The sequence below is a fragment of the Benincasa hispida genome, chromosome 3 (assembly GCF_009727055.1).
Source record: "Benincasa hispida cultivar B227 chromosome 3, ASM972705v1, whole genome shotgun sequence".
Taxonomy (NCBI): Eukaryota; Viridiplantae; Streptophyta; class Magnoliopsida; order Cucurbitales; family Cucurbitaceae; genus Benincasa; species Benincasa hispida.
In genome coordinates, this window is record NC_052351.1 from 51422665 (window position 1) to 51437745 (window position 15081).

Here is a 15081-nt window from a genome sequence, read left to right on the forward strand (position 1 = left end):
AAATAGATAATGAGGTATCTTAAAGGCACTTCAAGTGCCAAACTACTGTATCAACAATTATCAGACAAAGAACCAGAATTAGTAAGGTATGTTGACTCTGACTATGCTGGAGACTTAGACAAGAGGCGATCCCTATCAGGTTATATCTTCCTATATGAAAGGTGTGTTCTAAGTTAGAAGGTTACATTACAGTCAGTAGTAGCCCTCTCCACTATTGAAGCTGAATTTATAGCCCTTTCAGAAGCAGTAAAGAAGGGACTATGACTAAAAGTGAAGGAAATTGGAAGCGAGATTTCCATGAGCAGTGGAACAAGACTATTCCAAATTACAATCATGAATGAACATATGTTTACAGTCGACTTAAAAAAAGCGGTTATACAATTCAAATGCAGAAATTATAGCATGAACAATAAATGCATAAAGAGACAAACTCTACGCACATCGGCAGAAACGTCTCCACGCTTCGTTGCACATGAACACTCGAAAAACAGCAGCCTCGAACACCCGATCTACACGACCGCAACACCGTAGCAACACAATACGAACACTTTGCACTCGTCCTCAACGATCTCCTCGGTCATGAACTCCTCCACAACAGTGAACGACCTCTACAGAACCACGAACTGCCTCCAGAAAACCTCGACGATGTCGAGTTGAGTTTGACACCACCAACAAGGCGACCTTGATATTCTCGGTGTGAGAATCCAGAGGGTGGGCTCTGTTCGGACTTAGTATGAGGCAGACGAACGGAGGAAACAACGATCGCGTACACAACTGGGCAAGTGGGAGATGGCAGAGACTTATCGTATAGGTCGATGCTCAATCGTTTAGATAAAGCTATGCGATCGTTTAGCTATATCGTTTAGCTCGGTTTGTCGCCTACAGACTCTACACGATCGTTTACCTTGGGCAAGCGATCGTCTAGCAAAACTATGCGATCGTTTAGTAAATACTACACAATCGTTTAGCTTTACTCTGCACGATCGTTCAGCTCGTTCAGCCGTCGTTTAGTTAATCTGAATTTACTTGACGACTTCGTGAGTTTCTTTTGCGCGGAAAGAAAACCCAAAAACTTTTTCAATCTTTTGTAAACTTTTTTTCAAAATAGGAAAACCATTTTCCTTTTAACTCACGGTTACCATGATCCAATAACTACCCAATACTTTGGTTATTTAAATAAAAAAAAGTATATTATTCAATAATTAATATATTATAAAATATAAATGATAACCAACTTATCATACTATATTTATAACCTATAGTTTTAATATTTCATCTCATGAAACATATAAACCATAGTTCTTTTTCTATTCGATGGTATTTAATGTAAATCTCATTTACATCAATCCTCTACTAGACGTATCTTATACATCATACCGATTATATCATATATAATCAAAATACCTCTTGTCAATTTGAACATTTCAAATCAACACCAAGAACTAGTCCTCAACTGAATCCAAGCTACCAAGGGGACCTCATAGACCTGTAGCTCGAAGCTCCAACGGTAGGTGAATAACTGACTAAACTCTTTAGTCACGAGATCCACCATCCGTTAACTGCCAGACACTCCACTAAAGACCGACAGCTGAACTCTCTTTACCACAGATATATTATATGTCCATCTTAACCAATCAGCAGTACGACAACCCTTCACAGATCGCTCGTAAGTATAACTAGGCCAATAACCGTTATGCCCCTGTAGTTACATCTGTTTCCTTAAGTACTACTAATCCTTCTAATGAACATAAGTAATAGTCCTACTATGACCGAGTCTTCTCTTCCAAATAGAAGTTGTGGCCACTATGTTCAAGCCTCAGAATCAGTCCTTAAGGGAACAATTTCTCTACTTATCCCTGCTTCGGGAAAGGAGTGAATTCCATTTTGTGAATTGAGTTCCCAGCTCCCAGATCAGACAAGTCCCCAAAAAGGTAGGCATGTTGAGTTGGCAATCTGGCCACTCTCACCCATACTAATCAAATGACCGCCCTCAAAGGTAGGAGTTCCCAAAACACTAAGGATTGAGATCGTGTCACTTATGGTCGTTTAGGTGAGAAGTAAGTCTCTAGTATCGACGACATTATATACAGAGTCTAATCATCTCGTAGTCTAGGTCTTATACGAACTCTTTGTATAGGACACCCCCGCTCCACGTCTCCACATGAATGGTCAGGATCTACCATATGTAGTAGTTTATAACACTTGCAAACCTTTACAAAGTGGGCCGTATCCGTAGTGTCACAAGGATCAGGTATCCCACCTTAATCCTTATACTACAGACCGATTTAGGTTATCACTTAAGACATGATCCATTTGTATATCACATATACATGCTTAAGTTCGCATAAGATAACCAAAGAACTTTGTTTTTTGGATATGAGTAAATGCCAAAATTAAATAACATTTATTTTATTCATTGAATAATGTGTATCTTTACAAAACAACGAGACTCCGAGAGAATTAGGACACCAATCCCAACAAAAAGGGCTCCTACGTGATTTTGGGATTAAGCAAGATACAATAAAGATTTTTTTTTTTTTTTTTTTTTGTGATAATTAAAGTACCATACATTTGTCTAAGCATCCTTAATATCACAACATAACGAAGCACAGAGATGTGAAATTTCATTTCATACGAGAATAGATTGAAAATAAACAGACTGAAGTGTTAAAAGTACATACCTCAGATAATGCTTTCGATATGTTAACCAATACTGTCACTCGGCTCAAACTTAAAAAATGCCTCGATATTATAGGGTTTGAGCTGAGAGACAAAGGTTGAAGAAAAAGAGGGTTAGCAAAGAGAAGTTGAAGAAACTACTTGAAGTTAAATTTCAAGGTGGAGATTGTTAATAAAGAAGGTGAAATCAACTTCAAAGTTTGTTGATTCAGTTATACACAAAACTATCTATAAATCTTTTTGTAATCTTTACTTGTGTACTTAGAAAAATATATTAGAAGAAAAAAAAAAGAAGATACTTATCTCTGTAAAAGAAAATCATCTCCCCATCTCTTAATGAACAACTTCTCTCCGTGGATGTAGGCTTTTTTTTTTTGGGCCGAACCACGTTAATCCTTGGTGTCTTTGCTTTCCTCTTCATCTACTTCACTTTCTTGCACTGGTTCTTCATCTAAATCTCCATTCTTGGAACATTTCGATCCTCTTACTTTTCTTTTTCTCTTTCGTTTGGCATTTAAAAGAAAAGTAAACATTTGTTAGTCATTCAAATCAATCCATTTCAGTGAGTGCTTGCAATTAAATCTGATCATCAACGTGTAAGGTCAAGATCTTCCTTCACGTGGATTGTGCTTTTAGCACAAGGTATTAGCTTCCAACTGATTTCAAAAGCAATAAGTGGTTTTCCTCTTTGGACCTAATTTTTACTTTTTGCAAAGCCCAAATCAATCTGTTGTTCCTTAGTTTTTCAAAGCCCAACAGAGTAACATAATTAAATGAGAAATTTCATTGGATGAGGAATGAAACGAGGAGTTTCTAACTTTTAAAATCACAAAGACTAAATTCTAACCGTTAAACTTTTCGAAAAAAGAGACGAAAATTTAAATTTCTAACGATCATAAAAATTAAATTTGTAAACTAATCTATTTGTAAAATGACTCGTATCGCCTGAATAAATGAAATCTAACTTTATACTCTAGTGCATTTTATACATTGTGGAGTTGATGACCATATCTATTGTCTAGATTTCTTCATTTATTTATGGGAGATGAACTCTTGGTTTTCCCCTTTCCCTCAAAACTTCTATTGCCAAGTAAAAAAGAAACCAAAAAACAAAATCCTTCTTCCTTCTTCGTTCTTACCCAAATCTTCCATTTCATTCTCTCTGTAAATTCTCCACCAAAACCTTCACAAACTCCATATCCGCTTCACACCCAGTTCCCTTTTCATCTTCATGTTCTCGACCTAGGGTTTCAATTCCACGTTCAATCCCATGAACATCTCATTTCTTCACCCATAGCAGAAGATGTACTCCCCCAACAAAAGCCCTTTAGCTTCTCCGACCAGCTCCCGTTCTGTTACTGAGACTATCAATGGCTCCCACAACTTTGTGATCAAGGGTTATTCTCTCGCTAAGGGGATCGGCGTGGGAAAGCATATTGCTAGCGAGAATTTTTCCGTCGGAGGTTATCAGTGGGCTATATACTTTTATCCTGACGGTAAGAATCCTGAGGATAATTCGGCTTACGTGTCAGTGTTCATTGCCTTGGCTAGCGATGGCACTGATGTCCGTGCCTTGTTTGAGCTCACTTTGGTAGACCAGAGTGGTGATGGAAAACATAAGGTGCATAGTCATTTCGATCGCTCGCTTGAGAGTGGGCCTTATACGCTCAAGTACAGAGGTAGCATGTGGTAAGAATTTTGTTTGTGTTAATGTTTAAGTTTTCTCGTTTTTGTTGCCTGTGAATGAATTTAGAACCTAGGGTAATGGTTAGTTGCACGATGTTTGTTCAATTGCCATTCATTTTGACGTGTTTAGAGGACGATTAACAAACATAAGAAGGATGTTTTAGATTTTCAGATTCGCAATATATAGAGAGGATTTTTCTTTTACCTTTTATATCAATGTTGATAGCTAAAATTAAGCAAGGATGCTATTTCAACATCTATTATTATTTTGACACATACTGAAGTTGTCGAATCCACAATGATGAACTTATGGCATAATTGACGAGGAACTGTGGGATGTGCTTTATTGCAGACTCTCTGCTGTCTGTGTGCTAAATTACCTATCAAATCGCAGAGTTACATTTTCCCCCCTCCAAACAAGAAATAAAAATTGAATTAATGGAAAGAATCAAATGCCCAAAGATACAAAAAAGACCTCCCAATTTATAAGAACATTTTGCACAGAAAATTTCGAGAATGGTTTAGAAAAAATACAATTGTGATGACAAACCATTATTTTGCTAGTTCTAAAAACCTGTTTGATTGCCTTCCAGCCAAATTTCAGAATTATTGGCTTTACCTGAATTTACCCATAAATGTGGTCTTGGAGGTAAGGAAGGCCCAAGAGAAAAGATAAGAATATAGCTCTTAGAGCCATTCAGCTATCTGAGAGCCTGAGGTATGCATTGCAAATTAAAATCCCATAGCAATTGACTCCAGCAAGCCTTAGCAAAGAATTTATCAATCTTGCTTCCTTGGATCCACATAACATTATGAGGACATTGAGGGCTTAAAGAGCCATATTTCTTTATTTTAGTCCACCAACTTCTAAACCTCCTTACAAGATGGGCCAGCTTGCCAACGTTGTCGCTTTCCCAAAAGAAATCACATTTTCTCCTCAACATTGAGTTGAAAGGAAGAGCTTCTTATCCATACTTCTCAAATTTATGGCTAATAGCATCCCATTAGACGCCAAAAAATGTTTTTTCAATGGCCTTCCAACTCGCATTGTTTAGCCACACATATGAACTATCCACAAGGCATTTCATTATTTTGGTAAAAATATCATGGTGAATATTCTCTTTCAACCTGAAATCTTCTAGGCCCTTAGTAAGTAAAGCTAAATTGTTCTTCATTAAGTTGCTAACTCGAGGCTTCCATAAACTATAGGCAAACACTCGTTGTTCCAATGAGTCAGGTGGCTCCCTTTGGCAGTTCTCAACTCTCTATTTCTCCAATTCAAAGGAATCTTTTTTGGGCATCTTAAAAAGGGAGTATGTATAGACACATGCTAAATAAGGTAGCTTCAAGAAGAGAACGCCTCCCTCATTTAGAGAGGTAGGAATTCCATCCTCCTTTTACTTAATTTGCCTTTTAGTCTCCGAACCTTGTCCCAAATACTCAAGAAGCGACATGTTAACAATGCAATTCCATTCCAGGGTCGCTGATGAAACTTCATCCCCTTCAATATTGAGACCAACCAAGAGAGGTTTAGAGAGATTTATCCTAAACCCGATGTCATCTCAAATCCACTTACCATATTCTTTAAATTATAAAGCATAAAATAGTCGTGGGCCAAAGAAAGCAACGCGCCGTCATCAAAATGCAAGTGAGAAATGTGAACCACTCCACCTCTAATGGAGAGCACCTTGAGAAAGCCATTTCTAATCCATTTTTCGATCAACCTATTGTAAACATCTGCCATCAATACAAACAAGAAAGGATCAAGCGGATTGCCTTGTCTTAACCCCCTAGTAGCATGAATCTAACCCCCTGGTCTACCGTTGATTAGGATGGAGAAAGAAGGGTTCGTAGTGCAGGCTTTAATCCAACCAATATAGCAAATTCCGAAACCTTTTCGCTTTAGCACCTTAAAAAGAAAGTCTCAATCAACCATATCGTGAGCCTTCTCAAAATTAATTCTGAAGGGCCACTCCTTCTTGTTAACAACTAAGTCATCAAGTAACTCATTGACAATTAGAATTGGGTCGAGAATTACCTTCCCGCAATGAAGGCTGATTGGCTGCTACTAATAGTTTGATGGAGGATCTTTTTCAATCTCTTAGCTAAAACTTTTGCAATAAGCTTATAGAAAATAGTGATCGAACTTATTGCTAAAACTTTTGCAAGAAGCTTATACAAAATAGTGATCTAACTTATTGGTTTGAAATCAGCAACTTCGGTAGCACTCTATTAGGGAGAAGACAAGACAATTGTATGTTTCATTGATACAACAGTTCAAAATGTCATATTGAACACTGTTAGCACCTCATTTTAATGATGTTCCAAACCTTTTTAAAAAATTCTCTAGTATACCTATATGGACCTGGAGATCTTCTTTTTAAACCAAATCATCAAAAGGATCTTCCAACAAATCATCAATAGCTTCCTTGATTTTAGTTTTAGAAAAAGGATCTTCTGACAAGGAACTACTATGGGCATCGATAGGCTTCTTGTCAATGTTGGATGGAATATAACGGTTGCCACTGTTTGTAGTAAGCTTTGCAAAGAAGGAAACCAATTCACTCACAATCAATTCTGCTTTGAGCATCAATAGGCTGCCACTCAAAGCCAAATATTCACCTTCCCAAGAATTTATTTTTATTTCTCATTGTAGGATTGGTAGCCACTAACTGTCGACTTACCCCTAAATCATCTTCTAATTCAACTATATATAATTACAAATCATTCCAAATCATTTGGCCTTGGCTCACCTACCTCCCTTTTAGACCCATCTTCTCCAGTAGCTGGAGAGCCTTGATAATAATAAAATCCTTCATGGACTGAAAAGGAGACATTTGCCCTTCCATCGTAGAGGTCACATCCCCTTTACTTCTTTTTCTATCTTTTTCCTCTTCTTTCCTAAGGATTTTTGCTTTTTATTAGAAGGTTGGTACCCACTGCTCCCTTTAGATGGATAAGTCATTTCAAAGTCCATTTGCAAAGGTAGGTGACAAGTATGATTTCTCTGCCAAGCAGTTAGCGTTCCTTTTCCCCAATATTTCATCCGTAATATGACTTCTTTTGCCTTGGTTCACGAGCTGTCAGTTTTTGAGAAATATCCAATTGTTTTTGTTGTCAATGTGAAAATCCATTTCTGCTTGAGGGGAGAAACAACCATGAATTGAGACTATCCAACCAAAAAAGTTGGAGACGTCTTTTCACTTGGTCTCATTAACTTAGCTTGAGCTGGGATGACCCCACAGCAATTTCTTGCCACCTTGATAGCAACTTCTAGACATTTAGACAAAGCAATCGTTTTAGTAGCATACTTAATAAAACCTCTACATTTCCTGCCTTCTAACTTAAATATATTTTCATGTCCACATATACCAAGAGGGTGAAATCTAAATTTATCCAACCCTATAGGAGGGAATAACCTGTGATCTTCCTTGTATGGAGCAGCTCCATTGTTCAAATTTCAATGTAAATGTCCCTAGTGTAACCCATCCCCTATTTTGCACTAGAAGAGCTACTTTTGAATCAACAGTAAGGCCCTATCGGCTTGAAAGGGACTGACCATGCAATTTTCATTAACTAGCTCTGAAGAGTCTCATTAGCTCCCCCTTTTTTTTTTTTTTTTTTTAATAAGAAACCGAGTATTGTATAAAAAATGAACAAAGGATAACAACCATTACCTTGAAACCAATCGTTATGGAAGTTTTATCAAATGATACAATTATGGTGCTCCAGGTGAAATCATGTAGCGTCGAACTATTCCCTTTTTCTTTTGAGATAATAGGGCTCTTGGATGTTTCAATACCCTCGTCATTTTTCTTTCTTCTCAAAACATCTGCAAAGGAGCTACTAGACACCTTGACCCCATTCTCTAACTAGTTTTGGCTATTGGAGACATAAGGGCAGCCAGGCAGGCATAGAGACACATTAGAGATGGTGAAGAGAACTATAACAAGTCCAGACATAAAGATTCCTCATCCTTTGGAAAACATGGGAATCCTGCAACAACGAAAGTAACTTTGAAACCTTTGACGGATTCTTGTTTAATTTCTTGTTTAAAAAAAAAAAGGAAAGAGAAAACAACGAAACCCCAAATGATAGAGAAAGAATTAATTGAGGGCGGCAAAGTTGAGGCTATAGACTGTATATTGCAACCTCATATTAGACATATGGTATAAATAGGGAATGTGAAGCAAAGAGATTTCTTCCCCACCCAATAATCCCCTCATAAATAGGTATCCAATTCATACCCAATGGAACAATTCACAAATTGGGAAAAGATAGGGGAAGTTGAGAAAATAGTCTTGTTACAAGTTTCTCCGAAGTTCCAAAAATCCCACTTACAGGGACTCACTCGAATGGGTGCGTATAATCTTGTCTTTTTACCTGGTCGACAGGTGGCTGCAGTATTTAGGGTTACATGTAGGGTCCGAAGCACAAAACTTTTAGGGTTAGTTGAGTGCCTACTGAAGACTTCTTACTCGATGTCTTTTTCAAAATTAATTTGAATAAAGTTTCCTTGTTTTTCCATGAGCATTACATGCCTTGTTGCAAATTCTTGCTTAATAAATTGCATGCAAAGAACATTCCAGTTGGTTTGATCCACTAACTTGTGGAGCGTTCAAATCCTAGGCAAGGAACTAGTTTTCTCATCTTGGATCTTTTTGGTTCAGGTAATTCACCTTTATCCTTTTCTTGAGGTTGGAATTGAATTGATTTGGGTTTTTGGTGGTTGTAAGTTAATAAGTTGATGTAAGAATAATAGAAGTTAATTGGTAATTAGGCAATATTTTAAGTTAATTCCCTTTTTACCCCCACTTGTAATAAAACTCTATAAATAGGAACATTGCCCTCTTGTATGAAACACATTATTATTCTAATAAAAGATTTACAATCTTGATTCTTGGAGGATTTGAGGCTATTTAGGCTACGTCATAAGTCCTAGTCACTTTTGGGTTCTTGCTTCTATTCATAATTCATCAAACGACTCAAATCATTCATATTTTTCCAAAGATCTTCCTCGTCCATTTGTGCCTAGGCCTTAGTGATGTGTCTATGCATGTAGACATTTGAGCATTTGGACCACATTCTTTAGAGATTTTCTTTCACCCGACAAATTGTGACAGAATCTTGCTGGTGCTTGGGGTTGCCTTGTCTCTTGATTAAGGTTTGCAGGCTACAATGGAGGAGGCCCTTGTCCCTCCTTGTAAAGGTAGATTTCTTTCTCGATTGGGATTCTTGGCAACATGGTTTGTTTGGTTAAAACGATAGAGAGGCAAGTTTTTACTGGTGTAGAGGGGTTTTGGGATGAGATTTGGAGATTGACTCATTTTAGTGTCCCTTTGTGGCCGTTTGCGACTAGTTCTTTTTGTAATATTTCTTTTCTAATAGTTTACAACTGGAGTTCCCTATTACGAGACTGTTTTAGTTTTTTCTTTTGGTGGCTTGGGTATGTGTCCATCTTGGTTTTTGTTGTTGTTCTTCTGTCCCTCTTAGTGAAAATGGTCGTCCTATTATTTTTTGAAAAAAGATCAAAAGCGTTTGATATATGTATGTGTGCATGCCTGTGTGTTTGTAGGTCAGGTATTATTGATTTTTTGGGAGAAAGTAACTATGTGCTTTCTCCATATTAAATTTTTCTTTGGTTGCATGAATTGATTAACCATCCTTTCTCCATAACAATTTTATTTTTAAGTTATGGACAAAGTTTTTCCCCTACCAATGTAATGTTCATTGGTCTTGTCTAAAGGATGTCCATTGTTTGTTGACAAGGGTGTATGTGGATCGGGATGGGTCTGAATCAATACCATACTGGCCCATTCTTGGCTGAAATTAGCAAGATAAATCCAAATCAAAGCAATAAACTACTTTATTTAATAATTATGCAATTGAATCAACTCGATTGAGTTGTATTTTGGTTTTTGGCTAGCAATCCAATTTTTCGTACTAGATGTATCTTTGGAGGCTTTGGCTACCCAGAGTGAAAAACTTCTCAACTGTGTAACCATCTTCCCCTTTGGTCATATAATGTGGCTTGAAAATTAAGCATGTCTTTGTAGTAAATCTTGACTAGAGAGTGGTGCAACCATACCGATTCTAGTGCACCAGATTCCATCAAAATGTGCCAGTTAAGCATGTCTGGGCGAGAGTAGTGCAAAATTGTGAACCTAGACCTAGGAAGTCCTTGTGTTGCACCCCTTAAAAAAACCTGCTCGAGAATTAGTATTCCTTCTTGAAGAAATCCCTTGAACTTTGATGATTGGAGCCTGGTCGTTGTGAAAATATGTAGAAAACTATGGAAAAAGAAACATGCTCATCTTTCGAGAGGAGGCCCCTTACTTTTGCTTAATGGGTTCTTTCTTGCTTGATCAATTTTCTATGGGTTCCCCCCCTCCCTCCTAAATAAAGGTCCTAGAAAAGTGGCCAAGGAGATTGTAAAGCTCATAAGAAATTTATATGGGTATGCAGAGGACGGGAAGGGCGATGGATCTCATCTTGTCGAGTGGAGCTCAATCTCTCCATGTTAGTACAGGGGGTGCTGGGTTTCAAGAATTTGAAGTCTAGAAATATTTCCTTGGTCTCTAACTAGGTTTGGCATCTTTTTCACGAGGACCCTCTGTGGTTTTTAACCATTCTTAGCATTTATGGATTGAACTTTGAGGATGAGAGCTGATTCATGAAGCCGGAGAAGTCCAATTGGAAGGTGCCCCAGAATTTTTTCTCTAAGTGCAAGTTCTTGATGGAAGGTTCCTTTCTTTTATTTTTTTGTTCGTAGTTGTGGTACAGGCAATAAGATTCTCACTTTCTTTCTTTTTTTTTTTTTTTTTGGGAAGACTCTTAGTTTTTCCACAGCATTTTAAATATGTTTCCCCCCCTCTCTATATTGTAATTGAGTCAATGTCAGACAGTGAGGTGGTTGACTGGATTCTAGTATTTGACATTTGTTGAAACATGTTTCCAACGTCCATGTCTGAAAAGTGTCAAGCACATCAGTGTTGGGCACATACAAGTTAGGATAGAGTGTCGGTGATTCACAGTTATATTGGTTATACAAGAATTCTCTCATCTTTGATGATTTTGCTCTGTGCTCCCTAATATTCTGGTGACTGGTAGGATTGTGAACCTAACACGTGGACTACCGTTAGCTTTTTCATTTTATATTCCAGCTCTTGAGCAACTTAAAACTAAGTGAACTAACTAATTTTTAATTTTCTACGTGTTTCTTTTTCACTTGTCTCTTGTTAGCCATCTTCTTGCTATTGGATATAAAAAAATAAGGGTTTTTTTGGTTGGCAATCCAAATGTTGTTTTATGTTTTCAGATTCACTGAGTACAACAAATATTTGGCAGACAACTTGAATTCTGTTTATAAAAATTGTTTTTGGATTTTGTGATTCAAATTGTTTAAATTATGAAAACAATATTTTTATGTTTTCATTATCTCTAGATTTTAAATTTTAAATTTTAAAATGCAGTATTATATTGAATAAAGATGAAAACATTTAGAAATACTGTATGTTATGTTATAAACATAATTCATTTTTAAAAATTAAAATATGTATTATGTAATGTATCATAATTATATAATATTACAAAACAATAATTATACAAATTTTTTTAACATAAAACATGTTCATAAATAAATTAATAATTGTTTATTGTTAACTAATATTCAGTTGGTGGATACAAATAATTTTATGATTTATAAATATAGTATCAAACACATTTTAAACAATTGTTTTAATAGAATTCAATTTCTGAATCGGTTACCAAACACATATGTGAAAATGTGAAATATAACTTTATTTTCGTTGAATTCCTTGTTTTCAGATTCCTCACCAAACATGCCCTAAATAATCCTTTTAGTTTAAAGTCCATTATCAAAGTTCGCATAATTACATTAAAAATTTTGTGACTGTGGAAAGGCTTTCCTTTCACCTTTTCCTTTCACAAAATGGAATTGTATGCAAGCTTGTTTTATGGTTTATATAGTTTTTATTATTAATTATTGTGTTACTTCCTTTGGTATTAGGGGCTACAAGCGCTTCTTCCGAAGGACTTCACTTGAAACTTCGGTTTTCCTCAAGGATGATTGCTTGAAAATAAATTGCACTGTTGGTGTTGTTGTATCTGGAATAGATAGTTCAAGACTACACTCCATCCATGTCCCTGAATCTGATATTGGAGCTCATTTTGGTACATTGCTGGAAAATGAGGAGGGTTCAGATATCACTTTCAATGTGTCTGGGGAAAAGTTTCGTGCTCACAAGTTAGTACTGGCTGCTCGCTCTCCTGTTTTTGAGAACGATTTTGTGAATATGATGGAAGATGATAATGATGAAATTCTTGTAACAGAAATGGAACCTAGGGTTTTTAAGGTGAATTCTCTTGAGAACTATTACTTTTGTCACTTCCAATATTTAATTCACTTTACTTGTAGCAGATCTTGGTGTGCTTCTTCACGTCTGCTGACAGTTTCTTGCTTTTCATCTGAGCAGGCTTTGCTGCATTTCATTTATAGGGATACTCTCCCAGAAGATGATGAGTTCTTGGAAGCAAGCTCGTCTTCAGTTCCGTCCTTGCCTGATTCATTACCTGCAAAACTGTTAGCTGCTGCTGATAAATATGATTTGCCCAGACTTAGATTGATGTGTGAATCTGTACTTTGCAAGGACATATCTGTGAACTCCGTATCCCATATTCTGGCCCTTGCTGACCTCTATCACGCTGCTGATTTGAAGTCTGTGTGCCTAAAATTTACTGCCGAGAATCTTGTTGGTATGTTTTTGGCTGATTTTCATTGAAGAATTACCATTCTATGGATCAATTTCAGCAGCTATGCATATTCCATAACATGGAGTAGAATTATAACATTGTGCTTTCCGGTAATCTTTCTTATGTTTAACATGACTGAAATAATACGAATAATGGTATAGTTGAAATTTGTGTACGCTGCTGAGCATTTGTTTCTGTGAATCAGTCTGCTGAACATTTGTCTTTTAGGTGACTTGGGCGACATATTACTTTTCTAATTAGGATTGCGCCAGTGTGCCCGGCCGTTTTTTCTTCCTCACATCTTACAATTGGTCGAAGAAACTCATGATTGTTGGTGTGCATCTTCTTGAATAAACGTTTTTTTGGTGGCTGAATCCTGTTTTTTCTACTGTCTTGAACTCGTTGATAATATAGGTTTTTCAATTCATGATGCAGTGTTGTCTGCCTAAACTTTTGCCCATTTTTCTTTGGCTTTGTTTTAAGGAAACCCAGTTACTATTGAATTTTCACTTCACAACGGGACCAAGAATCTCAAGAAACTAGGAACTTGTTTGTCCTTTATTATTCCTCTAATTTTTTTTTTTTTTTCATGCTAAGAATCTGACTAGTGGATAAACTATTTTCTGAAAGGAAATATTATAGGCCCTAGTCCATTATACATCCTCCAGGAGGAAGAATTGCAAACCTAATCAATAGGGTAGTTACATGGTTATCATCATCATCATCATCAGGAAACTGAGAATTTATCCACACAAAAACCCAAAAGACAAAAGACAGCCTAAAGGCAAGGGTGAGAGAACTTCTCCCTAAAGCATATAATAAAGTGATGCTTTAAGGAGATTTTGTGTGTGTTGTGGAACCTTTACTATGTAATTCTGTTAGACTGTTACCATAGATGAATACAGAATGTCCTGAGATACTGTCACATTTTGGCAAGACTGAGTTTTTGGGCTCCTTGAATTCATGATAGGGCTGTATTCTGTTATACTTTCTGTTAAAATAGTGCTATTCCGGCTGTGCTTTACCAGTTTGCATGCACTATGATATGCATTATTTGAAGTTGTCTATTCTCTTTATCTTGGATGTGGACAACTTCTCTTTATTCATAGCCTGATTGTCCAAAGGTTTGGTGCAGCTGTAATGCAATCCGATGGGTTTGAGTTTCTCAAAGAAAACTGCCCGTTGCTGCAGTCAGAGCTTTTGAAGACAGTTGCCGGGTGTGAGGATGAGGAGCTTAGTGGAGGAGGAAAGAGTCGTAGCGTGTGGGCTCAATTCTCTGACGGTGGGGATACAAATGACAGAAGCGTGAGGCAACTGACCTGGGAAAATGGAGAAAGGAGTCGAAACCTGTGGGTGCAGCATTCTGATGGTGGGGACGCTTGCATACGGAGTCCAAGGAGAGAAGGCTAACACACATAATTGGTAACTTACTATTGTGGTTTGTATAATAACATTTATGACATGAACTTCAGAACTACCGAGTAAAAGCGAAGATTTGTAGCAATAGAGAACGTAAAGGGAAAGCATTGCTCTCGTTGTTTATCTATTGTATGTGGAATCAGGAAATTGGCATTTGTGCTTTGACTAATTGCTTTGGAAGATGTCATAACCTTTGTAATGGATGTTGCTTGACTGAATAAAGCTTTACTTGTTCAGAACTAAATGGATTTTTTCAATTGAACTTCTACACTGTTTTTTCTTCTCCCAAATCCCATCCCAACCCCTCATTTTTCTGCTTAATTTACTTTCACAAAACAAGGGGTGTGAAGTTGAATTTGAACTCCCAAGTCCCATTGGAGGACCATTTGTTTTTGTTTTTGTTTTGTTTTGTTGGGAAAGTTGTGGAGGAGAGATTAAAAAGTCTTCTCTAAATGGCTGGGAGCATTTTGTATTGTCTTAGGGAATATTCTCCTCTTGATGTCAATATATTGTAAGAAATGCTTT

At 36.9% G+C, this 15081-nt stretch overlaps 1 protein-coding gene across 4 annotated transcripts; it reads left to right on the plus strand.

Moving 5' to 3' along the window:
• The first annotated feature begins 3710 nt into the window (after positions 1-3710).
• On the plus strand, positions 3711-14800 carry LOC120073320 (BTB/POZ and MATH domain-containing protein 4-like). Of its 4 annotated transcripts, none has more exons than XR_005480736.1 (5): positions 3711-4368; positions 12395-12740; positions 12861-13140; positions 13366-13471; positions 14273-14409. XR_005480736.1 is itself a non-coding variant. In XM_039026090.1 (4 exons), exons 1-4 carry the CDS (start codon positions 3983-3985, stop codon positions 14276-14278), a joined length of 1029 nt encoding a protein of 342 aa, XP_038882018.1. In that variant the 5' UTR covers positions 3711-3982; the 3' UTR covers positions 14279-14412. The 4 variants fall into 4 exon arrangements, 2 of the variants coding, with proteins under 2 accessions (XP_038882018.1, XP_038882017.1); XR_005480737.1 differs by having other exon boundaries at positions 14262-14382; XM_039026090.1 differs by lacking the exon at positions 13366-13471 and having other exon boundaries at positions 14262-14412.
• The last annotated feature ends 281 nt before the right edge of the window (positions 14801-15081 follow it).

Coding starts and splice junctions, on each gene's coding strand:
- LOC120073320 (XM_039026089.1), top strand. CDS start 3,983: ATGTACTCCCCCAACAAAAGCCCTTTAGCTTCTCCGACCAGCTCCCGT. Junction 4,369..12,394: donor AAGTACAGAGGTAGCATGTG/GTAAGAATTTTG, acceptor CTTTGGTATTAG/GGGCTACAAGCGCTTCTTCC. Junction 13,141..14,272: donor TACTGCCGAGAATCTTGTTG/GTATGTTTTTGG, acceptor GGTTTGGTGCAG/CTGTAATGCAATCCGATGGG.